Source organism: Suillus bovinus (genome assembly GCF_016758785.1).
Source record: "Suillus bovinus strain UH-Sbo-P2 chromosome Unknown EDB93scaffold_145, whole genome shotgun sequence".
Classification (NCBI taxonomy): Eukaryota; Fungi; Basidiomycota; class Agaricomycetes; order Boletales; family Suillaceae; genus Suillus; species Suillus bovinus.
Window position 1 is genome coordinate 1 of NW_024542201.1, and position 21,638 is coordinate 21,638.

At 45.1% G+C, this 21,638-nt stretch overlaps 6 protein-coding genes across 6 annotated transcripts; 3 read left to right on the top strand and 3 right to left on the bottom strand.

Annotated features, from left to right (window-relative positions):
- Nucleotides 1-3,958: 3,958 nt before the first annotated feature.
- On the top strand, nt 3,959-4,976 carry EDB93DRAFT_1186512 (uncharacterized protein). The gene has a single exon (XM_041450818.1). It carries the CDS (start codon nt 4,056-4,058, stop codon nt 4,668-4,670), a length of 615 nt encoding a protein of 204 aa, XP_041301094.1. The 5' UTR covers nt 3,959-4,055; the 3' UTR covers nt 4,671-4,976.
- A 680-nt stretch (nt 4,977-5,656) lies between these two features.
- On the bottom strand, nt 5,657-7,581 carry EDB93DRAFT_1270125 (uncharacterized protein). The gene is made up of 3 exons (XM_041454310.1): nt 7,191-7,581; nt 6,407-7,117; nt 5,657-6,353 (listed from the first exon to the last, which is right to left on the bottom strand). Exons 1-3 carry the CDS (start codon nt 7,278-7,280, stop codon nt 5,754-5,756), a joined length of 1,401 nt encoding a protein of 466 aa, XP_041301095.1. The 5' UTR covers nt 7,281-7,581; the 3' UTR covers nt 5,657-5,753.
- Nucleotides 7,582-13,301: 5,720 nt separating this feature from the next.
- EDB93DRAFT_1096419 (uncharacterized protein) lies at nt 13,302-13,725 on the bottom strand (the record flags this gene model as incomplete). The annotated part of the gene is made up of 2 exons (XM_041446781.1): nt 13,302-13,511; nt 13,570-13,725. Coding segments are annotated over 2 exons (366 nt in total), but the record flags the coding sequence as incomplete, so codon positions are not given.
- A 1,294-nt stretch (nt 13,726-15,019) lies between these two features.
- On the bottom strand, nt 15,020-15,902 carry EDB93DRAFT_1256932 (uncharacterized protein; the record flags this gene model as incomplete). Its single annotated transcript, XM_041454023.1, has 4 exons — nt 15,020-15,306; nt 15,358-15,481; nt 15,534-15,697; nt 15,758-15,902. The coding sequence occupies 4 exons, from the start codon at nt 15,900-15,902 to the stop codon at nt 15,020-15,022; spliced, it is 720 nt and encodes a 239-aa protein (XP_041301097.1).
- Nucleotides 15,903-16,935: 1,033 nt separating this feature from the next.
- EDB93DRAFT_1256934 (uncharacterized protein) lies at nt 16,936-18,466 on the top strand (the record flags this gene model as incomplete). Its single annotated transcript, XM_041454024.1, has 5 exons — nt 16,936-17,216; nt 17,268-17,346; nt 17,395-17,712; nt 17,762-18,085; nt 18,140-18,466. The coding sequence occupies 5 exons, from the start codon at nt 16,936-16,938 to the stop codon at nt 18,464-18,466; spliced, it is 1,329 nt and encodes a 442-aa protein (XP_041301098.1).
- Nucleotides 18,467-20,366: 1,900 nt separating this feature from the next.
- EDB93DRAFT_1040198 (uncharacterized protein) lies at nt 20,367-20,695 on the top strand (the record flags this gene model as incomplete). Its single annotated transcript, XM_041444546.1, has 2 exons — nt 20,367-20,484; nt 20,547-20,695. Coding segments are annotated over 2 exons (267 nt in total), but the record flags the coding sequence as incomplete, so codon positions are not given.
- Nucleotides 20,696-21,638: the final 943 nt, after the last annotated feature.

Consider the following 21,638-nt stretch of genomic DNA (forward strand, 5'->3'; position numbering starts at 1 on the left):
AGGAGAGTACGAAAGTATAGTATGAGTGGTGGTTTTAGACAGTGCGGTTAGCACAGAAATGACGAGAAGTTTGACTGTTCTTGGTACGGCGAAGTAGAACGAGGGATGGTGACGAAAGAAAGGTGTCAGAATGTTGGTAATGGCAAGGGTATCGTGTGGCGACAACTGAATGGTCGTGCTGAATGTCGTCAAGTGGTGAGATAATGAAGGTAAGAAGAAAAGATTGTATCCGCGTGACTCGGATGCGAAGCGTGGTGCTCCTTCGCATCAGTACGTCACGTGGCTGACGGGACATGTGTCCGTGTGTCTCATTGTAAAGTTATAGTCGGGGCGTAAAGGATATGAATCCTTACACTAGTCAATCAATACAGTTGTTTTTGGACAAATTTTGGTATTGCTCGAGTAATGTGGATGTTTGAACTTTTCTGAAAATGATCGACCGTGCCTAGTCTTGCTTGTGGTCCACTAATAAGCTTGAGTTCGAGAGGCTGTCGAAACGAATGATCATTACCGTTAATGATTAATATTCGGAAGCTGTGGTACAAAGACGGAACGCACTGTACAAGTTGAGTCTGTCCGTCTAACATTAGCCTCGGGCCATCAGTTTTAGGGAACCTAACCTGCATGATGTCGCGCCGACCGGGACGACGAAGCTGATCTAAGTATGTGGACTTACTCAGTCGAACGTGTATTTTCACAAGGCCGGCACCTTCTGCACTTTACTCGAAACCGCTTGTCTCCATCATCAACCCGTGCATTCCTCTGTCTTGGCTCGTGTCTCCGCTAGCACCTGAAGACCTTACTAAGTTCATGAAGTCTCCGAAGAAAAGAAAATGAGAGGACGAGAGCGTTGGGTGAGGTTATTCTACGTTGTGACAGTATTAGGGTACGGTTGAAAAGTCACTTTTTTTCAACAGCTGTTGAAAAGTGGTCACGTCCTGAGGCCTGTTGAAAATTGTGAAAAAATCCAGGTGTGTGGGAACATTCTGAATGAACTTCTGAGGCTCGGAAAAATGCAACCGGGCCCCCCCTCCCACCGCCAAGCTTATTTTTGACGCGCTATGTTATTCCCTGCACCTGAATCTCTCACACCTACCGAGTTTCGGGGTGTGCTCGAATACTTGCGGACACTGCTACAAAATCTGCCAACTGCCTTGCCTGTTGGCACTACTTTCACGTCAAAATACCTCACAGTTGATAATTATTTGTTGAAAACTGTTAAAAACACCTGTTGATAAATGGTCCGAGGCGGTCTGTTTATAAACAGCTGTTGAAGAGTCGTGACGATTTTTCAACCGTACCCTAATTCTGGGACTCCACTAGATTTATTCACAATTTTCAACAGGCCTTAGGACACGACGACTTTTCAACAGTGTTATTAACAGTTAACAGTTATTATAAACAACTGTTGAAAAAGATCGACTTTTCAACCGTACCCTAATTTGCATGACTCCAAAGACGTCGTCAAGAAGTTTACCATACCAGAAATGGACCTGGTACTACAGTAGTACTGACTTAGGACTAGGATAAGGTTTGGGATGTGTTTCAGCAAAACGTGAGTCTTGTGTCAAATTTTGCATACTTACGGGTCTTATAATAGCAACTAGAGGGGATCAGAGTACAATTGTTATTTGACATCGCCGGTCTTGTGAATGCTAGGGACAAGGTATAAGTATTGCTTTAAATACTAATCTCATCTGTTCACAGGTTTGCTGATGCCCCGCCCGTCATTGCACCTCATACAACAAGTACTTGCTCTATCATTAAGAGAATCACTCCCGAGTTCCCTATGCTAATCGAACTCGAGCTTAGTGGACCACGAGCCAAACAAGAAACGATCAATCATTTTAAAGATAAATTTATCCACATTCCTCGAGAAGCACGACACTTTGATTTGATTGGCTCCGAACTAGGTATTGTACTATCAAATGCCAAAGCGAAAGCGGCAACATGACTTAATGTCACGACGTCCAGCTCAATCTTCAACCGACTACTATTGGTAGATGAAACCTACCTAAGGCGCACATGTAAGTCATGTTATTGAACCCTAGTTGCACTCATACTCACGCCATATAGACCTTGTACTCCAACGCAATGCTCATTCGTCTACTGTGTTCCTGGTTGTAAGGGGGCAAGGCGTGTGTGGCAATTATGTATCCCTACGTGAAATGACTCGATATTTACGCAGAATCCTCCCCCACGTATTTTATCAGCGCCAGCAAGGTGCGTATGTTTCCATGTATGCGGCGGTGTTCACCAAGCTCTTTTTGTTTTTCGTCCATTCAGGGTAGAGCGAAACGAAGGTAAGCGCAGTGTCCATGACAACCGTAGAATAGTATTGTATAATGGGGACAATCGTACTTGCCCTAATGATGTCGACCTTTTTTTATTCCCGTTTTTAAGTTGGAGCTTTTGGACATTCGCTATGGCTGATAAATCATTATTTCTTCCTAGTGATGATGTTCGTCACTTTGTATCCCTCTTTGTCCTTGAAGTGATCCAACAATACATCGCCAAATTGTTCTGTGGCATGCTAGTATGTCCAAGTCTTAGAGCGCTAGTGCTTCAGATTCAGGGTGTAGTGCGCTGATTGTTCCCATGTGCTCCATCAAATCAATGATTTCGTTGATGTTTTTCACGAAATTTTCAAACATTTCACGCTTCTCTTCAAAGGTGTGAATCGAAGGGTCCAGGAAAATCCAGAATCCAAAGAAGGATGCGCTTGCACTCGGCGACTTTCGTGGTGAGGGTCTGCATCGCGAGCCAAAATCTCGAGACGTTTCGTTTCGGAAATCCCTGCGCGAGCCACAGGATGAGCAACTGTTAACAAAACATCCGCAGGATACTACTATCTCGAAGCCAATAGGGCCTAAGCGCACTCGCGAGACCTAAGGACCAGAGATACTTGCGTAAAATGCATAATGTCATTGTATAGTTCACGTTAGCAGGACACTCTTGATTTGAGACCACAAGCGAAGCAGAAATAACATAGAAGCCCTAGAAATCGACCAACTTGATTTAAATTTTACTTGTGCAGACAGATGCCAATCCCATGATGACTAAGACTCGGTCCCGAAAATAGGCCCAGGCTTTTCACTTTTATCATAACGCGCGTGCCCTGGGCTTCGACTATGCAACGATCACTTGTTCCGACAGCTTATCCAACTCAAACTTATTAATGGACCCACGAACAAGACTGGACGGTCGATCATCCAAACATCGCTCGAGCAGTATGAACATTTGTCCAAATTCAACTGTAGCGATTGGCTCCGAGCTAGGTATTGTACCATCAACTTGCACATCAACATTAACCATGATACCAAAGCGAAAGAAGAGAAATGACCCGACGTGCCCACTCAAGTTTTTGGCCAATAACACTGCAAAGTTGGCTCTTAAGACGTGCAGTCATAGTCGAATCCTGCTTATGACCTACTTAATATACTCACGCCTACCCAATTTCTTTTTCAAAACCAAGCCAGGGCAGCAATCGCTATCCTGTGTGCAATCTAGTTCCTCGGTCAGACATGCACCGACAAACATGGGTGTTGTTAAGGCAATAACAAAAACACATTTTTCGTGCGAGGTTATATGCAATCTTCTGAGGAGGTTCTCTGTGAGGATGGGAAAACACTGTAGGACAATAACTAGCTTTTATACCCTGCATATGCTTATTGTCACGTTTCTGATTTGGCAGAGTTGTTATTACTGTCCGATGGCACAAATTTGGTAGAACGTGCAGGAGCGTATCCAGCTGATTACGACCATCGTGTCATGATTTTTTCGCAAATCTCTCATTCATCATTTAAACATGAAGTGACGCTGCAGCACGGCGACAAAGATTGATGTTCATTCTCGTTGTCACTTCCGATTTATACTCGGTCGATATCTCATGCTATTTTCACACGTTGCTTCCTTATATATGGCCGGACTTCGATATCTCAACCAGCTGAGTTCCATCCTAAAGTGTGTATGTCGTTACAGCGAGCTGCTTATACAAACCAAGTTGCTAGGGATCCTTACACCTGGGAGCTCACGGTTTATGCTTATCCCTGCTTATGCTTACACCCCTCAATACTATCCGATTCGTACATGGGTATAAACAAACGAGAATATGTCACATGCGCTGCCGCGTCAGCCAAGTGCTATCGAGCGCCTCTGCCAGATTATCGATCATCTGGCTGAGTCTTGTTAACAACATGAGAAAGAAGGTCCCGCCGTCCCCTCCCATTCCCGATGTCCACTGGTCCGAGAATATGACATGGACCTTGGCGGGCGGTACATCCCTCGTGTATCTATCCCGAACATCAGACTCTGACTCATCTTGCACTCTTCGTTATACCGCTTCAAGAACCACTACCCTAAATGAAAAAGTACGTAGATACCTCATATCTCCTCCTTCCACCCAATGTCGTCTCTATTCATTTCTCAATCAGCAGCGTTCTGCGTATTGCTCGATTGACAACGGTACCAATGCGAATACGGAAACACTCACTAGTGTGTCATTACATGAAAATCGGCTTTTCCTCAGGGTGAGTGGCTCGTGCACACACTACCAATGCATGAATCCTTGCTATTGCAACAGTGACTATTCTTCGTGCATGTGTCCCCAGTATCGCTACACCCGGGTGGTGGCTGGTTGGGAACTGCGCACATTCCACCAACACAGGTAGCATTACTATTGCAACAGTCACTATCCTTTACGCACTGGTTGGTGCACAGGGGTGGTCGTCTTGCTGTGACAGACATAATAGATGCTGTCAATGTAACAATACAGGTGAGGGCGAGCAAGCGCATTGTTTGTTTGGGATGGAATAATCTGGTGAGGTGCTCGAACAATTTCTTTGTGGGTGGATGGTAGTGACGGTAGGAAGATGTATTGATCTTTTATCATCACAAAATGGTTATGGCCGATGATAGTGCCGACCTGCCGTTGAGATGCACTAGTGACGCGGCTGTGACGAGGCCAAAAAAAAAAACGCTGCTGGCAGCTTACCCAACAGGTCTGACTCCATCCCTATAATAGTTGATGTCGTTAGCAGAACTCACACGAAGGGATGGGGCGTCCATCCCTTCGTGGCTGCGTCCTCCAGTTTTGTCACATCATCTTACATAGGGACATCGATTTTCATGTTCTATCGAATTCAAACTGTGTTATAAGATTTAAATTACAGATTTGTGAGTCTCAGATACTCTAGAGTTCTCCCAGGTTCTACTACCCTCGCGTCACCGTCCCCGAGTCGACGATACCTTCAGCAACATTTACGGTGATGAGGTGTCCAGGAGTTTTCAGGTAGAAGATGGAGCAGTCGATATGAAGGAGGATGGCGATGATACTCCACCATCATTCACCTGGGACTAAACGGCCAAACCAAGTGTCACGGTACGAAGCCGCACCCAATATCATCCTCCTCAGGCTTAACGAAGAATCGTCTCTCGTATTGCTGCGCTTCCCAGACGCTTGTCCGTTTCCATTCGTTCTTCAAGTGTCTCGTGTTCTTCCATGCCTTTACGTCTCAATGTTTTTGCATCCATCATTCTCATGGCACAAGCTCATTATTGACATACACACTGTGTATTGTACATAAAGAATCGCATTCATTCCCATTGACCTAGTCCTCTCGATATTCAAACTGTTTGTGCTGCGTGCAACCAATAACAGACAACCACGCGTATAAATCCTGTCTAATTCTCTCTGGTTTGAGTTCGTCACGGTGGTGGCAGACATAGCCAACGACGCATGTCCTTCGATCAGGTCATAGCATATCTGTCGTCTGGCGACAAGCCGGCCATATCTTCATGGCAATACGCGCAATAGCTAACGGACTAAAGTCCATGAGATGTAACCTGTACTCTATCTCGATCAAGCCGTCATCAGATTCTTCTACGCCAACAGTGAATGCATACAAAGCTCGACTCCCGCTAACGCCAAGTTTGCATGAAGACTGGTGGGGGAATATACGAGCATTCAAAGGACCCCAAGATTCCCATGGTATTCTTTCCGAATTAACGAAGTCGAGCTCGAAGAAAATCCTGGTGGAAATTATGAAGTAGAGTTCTGAATCCCACGTGATAAGAGAGATTAGTCGATGTTTAGGATCCGAGATCCATGCTACTTGTGGGGCGTGCATCTGGGGGTGTGAGCTACGTGCAATATCATCTGTCAGAGTGAAACATCGTAGATTCACTGCTGATGAGGGTAACAAAAAGCGAGTCAGCAAGAGCGGTGCCCGAGACATGTCCTCGATTGAATACAGCTTTAAATCATCGTTGCTAACCAAAAATCTATCATGTCCGAGGAAGCAGATGTCGATCTCGTCGAAATCAGGATCTAGTATTGGGCCGCCGAGGATGCACTAAATCGGGTATCGACCGCCAAGTATGTCAACTGATTCTGATCACGACTTACATTAGATGTTGTTGAGTGTTGCCAGTCCCAAATCTGCAACCACCATCTGGACGCAAATGAAGGGATAGGTGGCTGATCACCGTCAAACAGTCGCAATGCGATATGCCTCCCCAAACCTTCTATTTTCGTACTCTTTGTAATAAAATCACTGCGTGTTGGCAAGTTAGAGAGAAACAGAGTTCGTCCAGCGGCTTGAGGGTGGGTGCAATCTCCATCCAGAGCTACAAGGTCAATATAGTACCCCTTATCATACACCAGGCCGCCATTTCTAATGACCGTGGCATAGACGATGGCAATTAGATTTTGCACTGGGTCCATCAAAACATTCAAAACATCGAAGTCGCTTTGATTCTGTTTGGGAAGTGAGCAAAGCGAATCTGGGGAGAAATCACGCTCGATGGTTTGTTGTAAGGGCTTTGGTACTATCGGAAAGATCTTGCTCGAGTGCATAGTCGGTTTCCAGAAGCAGGCATGTCCACTGACAATGGACACTGTTACTCGTGTATGGAATGGTACTGGTATATAGATTATTTCGAAAGAGTGAGTGTCAAACTTGGACCACGCGTGGGATTTATCCCTTAGGAGTTGTAGGCGCTTTGAAAAAGGAATGCGGTGATTAATGAAGACGGGAAGCAGTTGTTGGCCGCCCATTTCAGTGATATACTGAAGCTCGGAGGACGACAGGTATGTCTGACGAAGGGCCTTGCAAAGCTGCCAGACAACCGTCAGTATCAGAGTCCATCTGGGACAACCAACATTGGTTAGTGATTTGATAGTAGCTTACGGTTGTACAACGTAGAATGTCTTGCCAGGGAAGGAAGCTTAGGATATGAGATAGAAGTTCTTCGGGGAGTGACACTAGTAATTCTGTCATTCTTTGATGGCTTAGTCCGCCGTCTGATGCGCTGAGACTCGATGTCAATAAAATCAGCAATTGTAAACGAAAAACTAACCAGAGTTTGTGTCGTGAATAGCAAGCAATTGTGAATAATAGCCTGAGTACTTAGCTGAAGGAACGTAGTGTAGTGTAGAAACCACTGTTCATCTTATTGCTTAAATACTTTCATATGGGCCACTAAGAAACGAACGGACAAAGACATCGTGGCGGAAAGGATTGTAGTACTTGCCATGAATCAGTCTCAAAGGAAGGGCAACTCTATCGATTTGAGGTGACAATGAAGCGGGCGGCCAAAATGGAATCAAAAACACATCAAAACAAATTATTATGTAAGTCCAGCACTGGCTTCTGATGGCCAGCGCGTCTTTCCTTAAGTACTAGATGTCCACTGGAGTCCGCGCATTTTTGGGAAAACGTCTATTACTCCACATCGCACAAACATAAAAAATTAATTCTTTGACAGTTCGATAGGCTGGCATCGAAAGTATAACACCTGCTAGTTTTTTTTTCGAAACTCGACGTGTTGAGTCCAGCGGAGAGTTACCGCGCAGAAAAGTGCATTTTCCCTAGAGTTCGCGCACTTGGTCACACTATGTCACACGTCTGCCGTGATGCCTTTTCACACTCCGCAATGCACCGTTCGTACAGTGTGTGTTGTTGAAGTCGTGCGCTGCGCACTTACTTAGAGGCAATGAAACAATCTGTATGAAGCAGCGAAAGCATGCAATTAATATTATTGAACTGATTATGTGACCGTAAAATATAAAGTATATATCTTGACTAGACTTCGAGTAACTAATGTGAATAATAAGGTGAACTCGGGTGAGTGTGTGCAGGCATATGATAATTGTGATGGGGAATGGTATGATAGTGTGTATTGCTAGGTCCATGATGTAAATTATGCTGGGGAGAGAATGGGTGATGCTGAGGAAGTAAAGTATGTGCAACTTGAATGCCAGAATAAACAGTCGAGGGGGGATCAGACATTGACAGCGTGGGAACATAATGTGGAGTAGTGGACGAGGATGACACTGGTAAGTCCGTCAAACATTGTGAATTGTTGAGTCGACGACGGATTGCAGGCCGCTCGACTTGAAGTGACTCTGCCGGTGCAGTGTTTTCATCAACCACAGTTGTATGCGTGCATTTCTGCCCGTTCTGTGCAGAATTGCGTGTGCTAGAGTCAATGTGCGGACTCTTGGGACACACGGACTCGTGGGACTATCTAGTAGAGATCAGCATGAAGAATGTTTCCGCTTCCAAGCTTAAAGCCATCCGGGAGCAGAAAAGCTTTTGATTCGATGGTATAGCCTCTGACTCCTTCGACTTTAGTAATGGCTGGCGCTGGTATAATTTCATATCGTCTATGTTGAGGTGGAGAAAATAATGTTTTATATCCAAGACAGCTTGTCAGAGTCCCACTGGATGGTTAAACAAGATAGACACTGCAAAAGATATGAACGACTGATGGACGGCGTAGTAACACGTAGGATTTGATTTATGGCCAACCCATGGGGCTCTATTCGCACTAAGAGCAAAAAGTACGCAAACAATTCATTCACTCGACATGTCTACTTCAACTTGATATTGATCCTACCCATTGCTCAACCACAGTCCTATGTGTCGTTCAATTAACAACAGTACCATTGCGATGATAGACATTTGACTCACTGTGTGTTGTTTCCATAGCAGGCGTTAGTACCCTCCTTCTGAGGTGCAAACGGTGAGGGTGGAATTTTGCAAAGCAAACAACTCTTTTTGATAAGTGTAACGCAGCTCAAACCAGAGCTTTTACAGCGGTCATATGTTATTTGACAATCCTGGAGCTGACCTTATGTAGCGACAGACATGATAGATGCCATCAAAGCAACAAAGGTACTTGAATAGTCTCTTTGAGATGGGGCGGACGGTAGGAAGACTTGTTTTATACTCTCGCGATAGTGGACACTCACTGTTGTAGACTTGGCAGACCGGGCCTCCATTTTGTGTAATCCTGGGTATCAGGTGTTTAGGCAGAACCAATCTCCTCCATTCGTTTCGCTCATTTCATAATACCTTGGTGCTACAGGCAGTATGGCTCATCCCTTTCCTCTGAACAACAAACGGCAATCAACAAGATCTTGATCTGGATCTGGACCAATAATTTATTTTGGTTCAAGGAGGTCCAGGACATCGTAACTGGGAAAAGCTTCTGCTTTACTGATGTGTTTTATCTCAGTTTTCCCAAGCGGACTATGAAAATTATGCGAGTCCACGGATGATTTCCTGACGGCTCGTTTGTCAACTCTACAGATCACTAATCACTCGCGTGTCAGTGCCAAAATATCAAAGCAGAAACATGACTCACTATGCAGAAATGACCTTTGAACTGTCATGCAGGTGAGTCACGCTATCAGATCCAGGAAAATTATTGATACTCATGCACATCCCCACTGGGCAGTCTTCACCACTGCTACACCAGTTACGACATGTAGCAGTGCCAGACTCATCAACCTGATGGGGCACAGCAGAGACTGATGATGAGGCTAATGTAGCAACGACAGCGAGCCTGAGTATGAATGCAGAGGAGAAGCGCATTGTTTGTAGTGACCTTGTGATATGGAATCAGATGATTCTGAATACATTAGGAAGACTATTGGACTTTATGTGCTAGACATCGTCATTTGAAAATCGTCTTGCATGGTCTCGCCTTCGAATGAATTCTAGCTAGGGTATAGCATGGGTATACTCGCGGGTCGGAAGATCAACACCGTACCCGTATGGGTATGGGTACGGGTACAGTATCACCTGAGCTAACCCGCATTATAGCAGGCTTATATGGTTCGGATAAAATTAATCGACGAATTATCAGCCTGCTCTTTAGTCAGGTGGCTCTTGGGGAGTTATTGACTAGATCACTTTTAGCAAGTCACATGACGTCGTTGTTAGCAGGCGAAAAGATACTAGTAGCTATTGACCCCATTCTTCTGGCCACTCTGTGTCCAGAGTGAAGAGCACCAATGCCTTGGAGCGTGCAGCTTTGCCACATGTAGTGCCGGATTTCTTGTAAGCTTTATCCTCTTTGTTTCCTTCAAGTTCTGTTGACTGATCGATGCCTCCCATCTTCAAGACACCGACATGTACCACCGTTGGGACCATGGATGAACTTCGACCTCGACTCTGACGCGACTGATACAACCGCCGTGGATTATTTGATCAATTCTGGCGGGGATATTCTCAAAGCCAGTTCGAGTACTGAGCTCCATATCAAGTACAACGAAGTGAGATGCTTGAAAAGTATTCGATGAATCAGTCTAACACTATTTACTAGATAAATGTGCACGGCTCCGAGGATATCGTTAAGAGGTTTATTATACCAGATATGGGAGGAAATGGATTTGGTACTACAGCAGTGCTGACTTGGGACCATGATAAGTTCAAGTTTTAGGATATGTTACAGCAAAACGTGAGTCTTGTGCTAAATTTTGTATGTTTTTCAAATGGGATAGGTTCTGTAGTGACCAGGGGGCCAATCGTTGTTTGTAAATGATTTGACAACACCGGTGGTCTTGTGCATGCTATGCCACACTCATCCGATTTACCTCCGGCAGGTACCCTGATTGTCCGGGCTCCTTTCTTGACAAGTGATATGTGTATTGATATCGGTATATACTCTTCATTAATTCCCTCACAATCCACATAGTCCACGACACAAAACAAAACGCTGTCATCCCTAATCTTTTTGAGTCTACATGGCGCGGAACATCCACCAAGCACCTCCACTCGCAGATGCAGCTCGTGGAAGAATGTGTACTGGCAAAAAAAATCCAGGAAGTACAACGACTCAACATTGCTCTTCCTCGTGATTTTAATGTATGCGCTATAGATCTGACATGGGATGGGTCCTCTGATTTGCTGTACAGCCATGCTAGCCAGTAACTGTCCAGCATAGAACTGATGATGCTCAAACACATCCAGAAACTACAAATACAACTACTGTAAATGGATAATATCTCATTTACTTTATGTCCTTGAAGTGCGTCTTTCCTGACTACGTGGCGACCACCGATGCGCTCACACTTTTCACGACAACTTAGTACATCGCCATTATGCTTCAGAGACAAAATTGGGCCTTTCCTCTAAATAACTAACTGCAACTAGCAAGATCTAGATCAGAATCCAGACCCAATAATTTAGTTTTGTTTCAAGGAGGGCCAGGACATATCATAACTGGGAGAAAACTATGGTTTGCTGATGCCTTCTATTGAACATCTCTCAATCGAACGAAATTTACGCAAGTCTACCGATACTTTCCTGACGGCGCGTTGATCAATACTGCACCAATGTGAAAGCAGAAACATGACTCACTATGCAGAAAATGTTGGCCGAACTGCCATGCAGGTGAGTCGTACTATCAGGTCCAGGAAAATTACAGATACTCACGCAGAGGCCAACCCAACAGCCAGTCTTTTTGCAAACATCATTAGTTTTACAAAAGTTCTGGCAAGTAACAAGCTCGTCGCGCTGATGGAGCGACGTGGTAGTCACTGATGATGAGGCTATAGTAGCAACAGCGGCGAGGACGAGTGCAGATGATAAACGCATTGTTTGTTGTGATATGGAATCAGATCTAATCACATGCAGGAAGACGGCTGGCTTTTATGTGCTGGACATCTAGGCTCGTGACCAGCCTGGCGTATGGATGAACGAGTGGAGAAATTCTCACCATCTCAAATTGACACATAGTCAGCCTGGTTACGACTGGACATCGTCATTTGAAAATCTTCTTGCGTGGTCGTGCCTTCGAATGAATAGCACATCTCCAATGCCAGCAGATTGCCACCCAAGCAGCAATTTCAAGTTGGTGTTGGACTAATGTCTACTGAGGATTCGCGTTTCCAAACAGGCTTTTGACAACTCAGTAAAAGGCTAGAAGCACTGAACACCGGACGTGGCCGTGATGAGCCTTGACGCAGCACTGATGCGCCATTCCTATATGTTCTACATTCGACTTCGAAGGATGGTTACAAGAAGTGCACTCCGTATTTCAAAGGACTCACAAAGGTCATGATACAATTTAAAAAAGTGCAATAAGGGTTTTTTTTCTCTAGGCCATAGGAGACAAAACATAAAATATTTTCATTGCTGTCTATGGACAATTACAGTGTACCGATGCGGCATGAATGAAGTTTGACAGTGACGCGCATGTGACGCGACACTAACACGGCATGAATAAAGTTTGACGCGGCAGGGACGAGGTTTAACGTGGCACTGATGGGCATGTGATGCGGTACTGACGTGGTATGTGCTATGTTGACGCGGCACTGATAGTGGGCCTTGACGCAGCATAGAGTGTGAATATTGATATCAGTACAGAGAGTGTGAAGATGTTCATCAGGAAAAATACCCTTGACTACAGGGTACTATATAGTCGCTGTAGTACCTGTAGTGCAATGTGTTAAGTCCCTTCTACATGCAGCTACGTAGGCACATGACTCACTATATAGTGCTATGGGAACCACTTGTAGCTCATCGTAGCAAGCTACAGGTTGCAATAACTGACACTAGTAAGACCTTGTAGTTGTTTTGCTTTTGACCGTAGCTTGTCGTAGCAAGCTACAGGCTGCAATAACCAACACTAGTAGGACCTTGTAGTCATTTCACTTTTGACCATAGCTATCTACAGGCTGCAATAACTAACGCTCATAGGACCTTTGTTTCGCTTTTTTGAGCTACAGGAACTGATCTATGCCACTGACCAAAATCAACAAAACTGAATATAATTTAGCGCATAGCACACAAAAATGTGTATAGTACCCAAGATATTGACACAGCAGCCTCAATTATCACCTGCTTCTACACTTCCATGATCTCGCGCCTCCCCTTTGATGCTTCTGTAGTCTCCTCCTCATACTCTCAAATTGCATCATCGAATATATTATCAGTGAAGCCAGTGGGAGTAGCCTGAGCTGCCTGGAGTGTATTCACACCAGCATGGAGTCTTCCCAACAACATCAGTCACGATAATGAACAATAGTGGTCAGGAACATACCAAGCAACATCAAGGATAGTGTCAGTGATTTTACCAAGTAGTTTGTAAGCAGAAGTACGCTCGTTGAAGCACTGCAAGGAGCTGAGGTGAACCTGGTAGATGGGAGAATAGGTAGCTGCCAAGAATTTAATGTCTTCCTTGACTCCGGTTATCCACTCATCAATGCAACATTCGATCTGTCAGATCTCACAAGTCAGTTGCGACATCAATACTGGATTGTTTGAACACACTCACAGCTGTGAGTATAAGCGCAATAATTTCAACTGGTAAAGGCTCGAAATATTTACCACAAATAACACCCTCATCACTGCGGTTCATAAACCACATGTCATTCACTGCTGACTGTATCAATTCCATTTTGTAAATGCCATGTTTCATCTCCCAGTCCTGTTACTCTGCCAGTCAGACATTCGCCAATGGTTGACCAAGTTGAAATGAGTAACGCACCTTAAAAACAAAGCATGATCCATCCTTCAGTGATTCTGCCAGGTCATGATTTTGTTTAATGGCCACTGTTGATCAACTTATGTGGAAGCCAAAGAATGATGCCGTTGTAGAGCCTCGTGTCTCCACAGGCACTTCCCTCGAATTCTCCCACATTCCCTACACACTCCAGCTCTAATCCCAAGGATACATCTTGCGCAGTAGCACTTCATATATTTTACTTTGCAGATTCCGTGCACAGCCACTTGCACTTCGCGCGCACCATGCATCCGCGCATCCACGTTAGCATCGTCTGCATACCCGTCCATCTGTCCTCCCCATGTCCTTAGATGTCCATTGCTGCATTTTCTCACTATATTCCCATTTTGACTAATTGTTTCCATTGCTAATTCTCGGCCTAGCGCTATGCGCGCAGCCGAGACCCTATTACCTATCTCGTGTACTATATTTAGCTTACTCAGCTCGCTACATCAGACCTGCGTGGCTAGCGGCACTTAGCCATCTTTACATATACTATCTCTTTACTCTATTTTCGAGGTTGATTTTCTGCCCACTTTCTGTGTGTCTCTAGATACTAAGAATTTTACTCGTTGTTTGCAAGTGACTGTCTAAAGTTGCATGCTTCGGTTCTCGGTCTCTGTCTTGGCATCAGCCAACCTTAGTTGGGGTGTTAACACTTGTCTCACCTCATCTTTCCCTTGCTTCTCTTGCTTGCTTGTCTCTTGCCTTCGCTCGCGTGTGCTACCTTCACGTCGCACACCTCGACCTTCACCTTTCACACTCGCGCATCATTGTGTGTGTTTGCCTTCTGTACATCGCATTGTATCCACTTCGCGCATTACTTAGCCCTAGTACTTCATTAGTTGTTTGGTGTCCCTCTTTTTTTTCAAAGAGAGGTTTCCTTTACTCAGTTAGCTGCCCTTGGGACGATGATTTCACTCGCGCCCAGGTCTATCTGTGTTTGCTTAGCTTAGCACCAACTTCCCCCACAGTTTAGATTCCTCATCTTCACCATGAGTGCCTGCATTTTGGTTTTGAGTTCCCCATGTACATGTGAAGTGTGCCTCGTCATCTGCACAACATATAACATCAATCAGGGTAGGAATATTACAAAGGGACTACTTACCATCTTGACCAGTGAAGGAGTGAGTTGAACCGTCAGGTCTGCTAAGTTAGATGCCTCGTGCCACACCTCCTTGGCCAGCTTCATCTCAACAATAAGTGTTTCAGGAAAGGGATCTCATGTTACAATTAGACAGTGATAGATAGATGTTGCAGTAGCAAGCAAATCCTTAGTGAGCTCGTCAAAATCACTAGCCTTCAATTGTTGGCGCGATCCATTTAACACTTTCATGATTTTTGGCCTGGTTTCTTCAACAGTAGTGTCCTGCAGTTGGCACTTGGTCCTGACAACCAGTGGTGAGGAGTCGCTGTCACTGTGATCCTTGCTCTCAGTGTCATCGCAGCTGCTGTCATCACTGCTGCTGTCACCACTGAGCATTGTGGGTCTCGCGACAGTCACAGAAGCTGACAAATGTGTGTTAGTGTCGGAGATGTACATAACTTAAGCTACAGTACCTTTGTGCGGCTCACTGGTAGGTGAGAAAGACTTTGGAGCCAAGACAACTAGAGGAGTTTTGCTCACACTGAACGTGAGTGCATGCGGCATAGATACCTTAGTGCATACAGAGTGATCTAAGAACTACCATGTTGTGAGCAATGTGGCACCCAGGAGAATGAGACATGACACTGACTATGTTTTCTTCATCCCTGTCAATGTCGCTGTGCAGCTCAGTGGGCTCAGCGTTGAACTCTTCGGGATTTTTTTGGTATGCAGCACACAAAGCCTTCAATTTATGTTTCTCCATCTTTGCCTGTAAGTCTTTGTGCTGGTCTTCACCTTGATGAGATTTTGAGACTGTTGAGCAGAAGTGTGTCAGACACATTGAGCAGGAACATCAAGCTAAGTCCTACTTACATCTGTAAGTCTCTCGTTCGGTTGGTTGGTGTTTCTGACCGCTTGCAGTGTGTCCTGCAGTTGACTCCATCTTGGCACATAGGTCCTCCTGCACCTTCAAAATTGACTTTTTGGCTGGATTCTTGAAGTTTGCTTTTGCCGCCATGATTATAGGTAAGTAACAATGACAACAAAATAGTGGACAGACGTGCCTTTAAAACCCTGCTGCAGTGTGCAATCAACAAACAATTTTTGAGTTTGGTTGACTTGAATGTTAGAGTTTCATCTAACTGAGCGGCATCAATATAACAGCATAAGAGGGACAGATCGACTTTCCTTTCAACCCAGAGATGGATACCAAAGTCGTACAAGGGTAGGATACTCAACTATAGGCGATAACAGATGCTGATGCCTTAGCAGGGCTGTTGCTCCTTTGAGTCGTCCCCTTCATGTAGTTCGTGCTCCAGGGCAGGCCAATGGGGGTCCTAAGGTCCTGTATCCATTGCCACCATTTCGTCAAACACCTGGACCCATCCAAGCATCTCAGACTTACCTTTAAACACTTATATTAGAATGCTGGGATGCTGAGATAAGGCGCTGTGAAGAGGCATGCAAAGCGCAACTCTTAGAGCGCATCTAGGGTCCTGATACTCACCAAACCTTTGTGCGGGAGATGATAGTTGTGCATTGGAATGCAGAGAAGAAGCATTGTGAGGAGGCACGCAAAGTCCAATTGTTGGAGCTGCTAATTGCAGTTCATGGCATCACTACTCTAGTTTAGTCAGTTTTGTCAGTTGTAATTCAGGCAAGAATGATGGTGTACATGTAGGCGCCAGGCAATCTTAGAAGAAAATTTTACCATTGATGGTGGAGGGCGGTTTGACCATCAAAGGTGGCAGGCAATCTTGTGGGATCTTAGAAGAAAATTTTACCATCGATGGCGAGAGCTCAGGGCGAGGGCAGTGAAAAATGAAATGTTGCCTCAGTGGGTTGTGTTGGTGTGTGGAGTCATGTAGTGTTGTGTGTTGTGGCATCAACGGTACTAGTAAGTAGTTGCTGTAATGACAGCACTGGACGGACGAACCATGCCTCTACAAACCATACCTCACTGTGTATTCTGCAGCAAGGTAACAACAACACGCAAAGGTCTCAAGAGACACATCACAGGACGTCCTGAATGTCAAAGGCAATGGGCATTAATGTTTGAAGATATTGAAGCAGATAATTTGGATGCACCTGATGATGGCCCAGACAGCCCACCGCCTATCAACTTTTCCCATGTTCACCCCCACCCAGACAGCGAAACTCGTTGTGTCACCATTGAAGAAGTTGAGGATGATGGCGGGACACAATTTGGGCATTATTTCGAACCTATACCAGATGCTGGATGGGCACTGCGTGAGGGAGAGACAAAATTTGAAGGATATAGGAGATATCAAGAGGAAGATGGCGAGGATTCATATTCTCCCTTTGAAAACGCGTAAGTGCTCAAATGTGCGGTAAGGGGATCTCAAGATATATGACTCACTAGGGAAGAGTGGGATTTGGCCCAATGGCTCATTAAAAATGTTGGTCAGACACAGACTGAGGAGTTTTTGAAGTTACTAATAGTATGTTGAAAGCATCGACTGAACTCACAATGTTGATACCATGACTAGACACAAAACCATACAAAACTCTCATTTCATAACAACCGCTCATTCTTGCAGAAGATTGACGAACTTCCACATGAACCAGGATGGAGTTGTAGGAAGATTATTGTGCGTGGTAACCTTGAAGATGAGAATGAAGCACCATTGCAAGAAGAGCTTGAACTTTGGAGCCATGATCCTGTAGAGTGTGTCAAAGAGCTTATCAGCAACCCTTTCTTCAAGGAAGATATGGCCTACTCACCTGCCAGAGCATATGCAGACTGCACAGGGCAACATAGAGTGATTGATGAGATGTGGATGGCTAACTGGTGGGGCAAGACTCAAGTAAGACTGTTTGAGAAAGAACAACAAAGAAATGTACTGACCTTGTGAGCAAAAAGCCCTGCCCAAAGGTGCCACAATAGTACCAATTATTCTATCATTGGACAAAACCAGCTTATCGCAGTTCAAAGGAGACAAGTCAGCATGGCCTGTGTATATGTCTATTGGCAATATCGCTAAAGCAAAAAGGCATCAGGCATCAGCACGAGCCACAGTGCTTATTGGTTACTTACCCGCAGGAAAGCTAGACTGCTTCACTTCTGATGTGTGCTCTCTGGCTGGATACAGACTCTTTCATCATTGCATGGCCCTACTCCTCCATACTCTCATTGCTGCTGGACAAAACAGAGTCAAAATGGTGTGTGCGGACTCGCTGGTTTGTCATGTCTACCCGATACTGGCTGCATATGTTGCTGATTTTCCCAAGCAGTGTTTGGTTTCCTGTTGTAAAGAGAATCAGTGTCCCAAGTGTCTGGTGGCAGCGAATGAGCGAGGCAATGGATTCGAGTCTGCGTTGCACGATCCAGAGTCAACAAAAGATATTCTAGAAAGGCGCAATATTGGTCAGCATCCTCCAGAATTTGAGGAGAATGGTCTACGTGCGGTTTATAAACTGTTCTGGGCCGAAATGCCTCATGCCAACATTTTCCTGGCTTTCACCCCCAATCTTTTGCATCAAATCCATAAAGGCATGTTTAAAGACCACCTCGTGAAGTGGTGCATCAATATTATCAGGGAAGATGAGATGGATGCATGATTCAAGGCCATCCCGGATTATCCAGGACTCCATCACTTCAAGAAAGGTATTTTGACTGTGAAACAATGGACAGGAAGTGAGCATAAAGAGATGCAGCGAGTGTTTATTGGCTTACTTACCGGAGCGGTGCCTAGGTGTGTGTGTGATGTCATTGAAGATGGTTGTTTGTTGATGTCGTGCTGCACAGTTGTGTCTTGGTAGTTGCACAATCAATTCTTGACTTTTCCTATTATTGTTACAAGAACATCTAGACGCTTGGGCCCCTACCATTTTTCTCCTAATCCTCCTCGTATCAGCCCTCGCGTCATACCCTTACCCCGACCTCACCCTTGTCATCCTTGTCATCCTCGCATTCCCTTTCGCTCTCTACCTGTCGCTTCAGCAAAGCCAGTACATCTGGCCGGATCCTTTCGCTGACGAAGCATACCCATGCTTCATTCCACCACCTGACTGATCCTGTGGACAGTCCCCTTGCCCTTACTGTCCGGACGGTAACCTATGATACGATGCATGACACATCCCCTTTGCCCCTTTCCCTTTCTTGATCTCTGACTCAGTGCGCAGTCGCACATGCGACTTATACTTAGCTCCGTAGTTGCACGATCGTGCCCTGCGCGTTTCACTTCTTATTTTTGATCTTTGACTCACTTTCTTATCCGCACGTTCAGGATTCACCCGTGTCTCACCTCGAACGTGCCTTCCTTTTATGGTCATACCCTTCACCGATTGCTTCTCTTGGTAGTACGAGTTATCACCCACTAATACGCTTCCTATCCTCTATATAAACTCGCTACCATGTAACATATTCCCTAACTTGAATCTACTTGGTTCTTGACCTCCTACTCTCACCAGAGTGATCCTTTCTGCCTAGCCAGCAGTCTATATTCTATCTTCTTATCTGCTCTTCGCGGATAAGTCCTTAGTCTCGATCTTTACTCATCGACTTCGTCGACGAGCAAAGCCCCTGTTAACTAGTTGGACTTCCGTCCTTCTAATTAACGACAATCTTACGATTAACCTTCGGGTGTCATAAGTCTTGGCAGATACAGCTCATCGTCTAGCATCCGCTTGACGTAAGCTACCCGATTTGGACATAGGCGTCAAATCTTACTTGCCAAAGCCTTGCCAAGCAAGACCCCTAACCTTGGGCTAGCCCAAGGACGTCCTCGACCATTGACGACACACGCTCTGTTTGAGCGTCGCCAACAGATACCATCCAAGTCGTAACAATTATGCCCGGCTCCAAATTCACACAACTGACACGCTCGAAGCCCTACAAACTGCCTTGGGAGTCTTTCATGCGAATAAAGATGTCCTGAAGGAACTCGCCATTTGAGAACATTTAAATATACCAAAAATACATCAACTCACTCATTACATCCAGTCAATCATGTTGTTTGGTGTAGCTGATGGCTTTAACACCAAGCTTCCTGAGCGCTTGCACATTGATTTTGCAAAGGACACTTACCGTGCTAGCAACAAACGGGACTATGAAGAACAGATGGTTTTGTGGCTTCAACATCAGGAAGCAGTGTTTTTGCGTGGTGCATACCTGAATTGGATATCACAACAGCCTCCCCTGCCAGCAGGTCGCACAGAGCATCATTCCTTCAACTTGGACTCAGACTTGGAAGAAAAAGAGGCTGCATCTCCCAACTTGAACACAACGACAACAGGGAACACCCTCACAAAGGTTTCGGCACATCCTCACCAGACAGTTGAAAAGATTGTGACAGTGCATGGTGCTATCAATTTTCTCTCCGCTCTGCAAACTTTCCTGCGCAAGAACCTTCCACATATCACCATCATACCTGGCATTCATGACCATTTCAATATTTATTGTCAAGTGGTCATCGAGGCACCACCAGATCAACGAGTGAGCGACACTCCCAACTGGTGGCACGTTAGAGCAAGGCCAGAAGTGGTAGCATCTGGCCATAAGCCTGGTTGCCCTGCTCGTTTTGACATGGCATTGATCTCAGATGGGCCTCGGTCTTTGCCCTTGCGCACTCTTGAAGGTTTTTTTTTTTTGGACTTGTTGACACTTATATTTGACTGTGATGTGTTGCAGGTGTGTGAGTAGCTCAGGTTCGCGCTATATTCAGCCTCCCTTGTCAGTTCGGCATATACCCCAGAGCCCTTGCTTACATTGAGTGGATTACGCCTTTCAGACATCCAGACCCTTCCTCTCGGTTGCAACAAGTCTCTTGCTCAACACACCAACTCCGCTGCAACGCTGCTGTCATCCATGTCGATGAAATTGTACGACCGTGTCACCTAATACCAAAGATGGGACAATCAGTGGATATAACATTGAGAAGTGGAAATGCATATGAGGCGGCAAATGATTTTTATTTTAATCAATTAATTGACGGCGAGATGTTTGGCGTGTCTGTCATAAATAGTTTGTAGTAAGTATATAGTGTCATGTGTCGGGTGCAACCTGTAGCCATCTGCAGTCACTTGTTTGCCTGACTGAGTTCCATAGCTGTGTGTAGTGAAGCCGGGTGCAACCTGTAGCCATCTGCAGTCACTTTTTTTGCCTGACTGAGTTCCATAGCTGCCTGTAGTGAAGCTTTGCACTACATAGTACTACATAGCTCGAAATAGTATTGCACGTGCCTATATATTGCTACAGTGCCTATGAGTGCCTACATAGTGCTATATAGCTGCCACCAGGACTATGGCAATATAGTGTTTTTCCTGATGTTTGGGAGAACTTGTCGTGGTATGAGTGGTGCTCGACCCAGCCTAAACGAGGCTTCTGACATGCCATTTTGGGGCTTGACGCTTGACGTGGTGGTGCAGAGTATAGAGAGTGGATCGAGCTTGACAGAGTGAAGTCAAGGCTTGACACAGTGAGACAATACTTGATACTGTGTCTGAAAGCCAACATAGATGAACAAATTAGAGGTAATACAACATTGATACAGGACTGACGTGCAAGATGTATACTAGTAGTGTAAGCACTGAGTCGGAGGACAAGGACTGTAAATTTAGTAAGAAGTGAATACAACATTATAGAGCCTGTACGCAGGCAGACACTCATCTATTGATCATTAAGCTTAAGGATAATATTAATGGGAGGATTGAAAGCAAGATTGAAAAATATCTGTATCCTAGAATTTGTTACAGTGCCATGTCAATTTCACCTGGCCCCTGAACAGCCTGA

Coding starts and splice junctions, on each gene's coding strand:
- EDB93DRAFT_1186512 (XM_041450818.1), top strand. CDS start 4,056: ATGCTTACACCCCTCAATACTATCCGATTCGTACATGGGTATAAACAA.
- EDB93DRAFT_1270125 (XM_041454310.1), bottom strand. CDS start 7,280: ATGACAGAATTACTAGTGTCACTCCCCGAAGAACTTCTATCTCATATC. Junction 7,118..7,190: donor ACATTCTACGTTGTACAACC/GTAAGCTACTAT, acceptor GTTGTCTGGCAG/CTTTGCAAGGCCCTTCGTCA. Junction 6,354..6,406: donor AACACTCAACAACATCTAAT/GTAAGTCGTGAT, acceptor TACCCGATTTAG/TGCATCCTCGGCGGCCCAAT.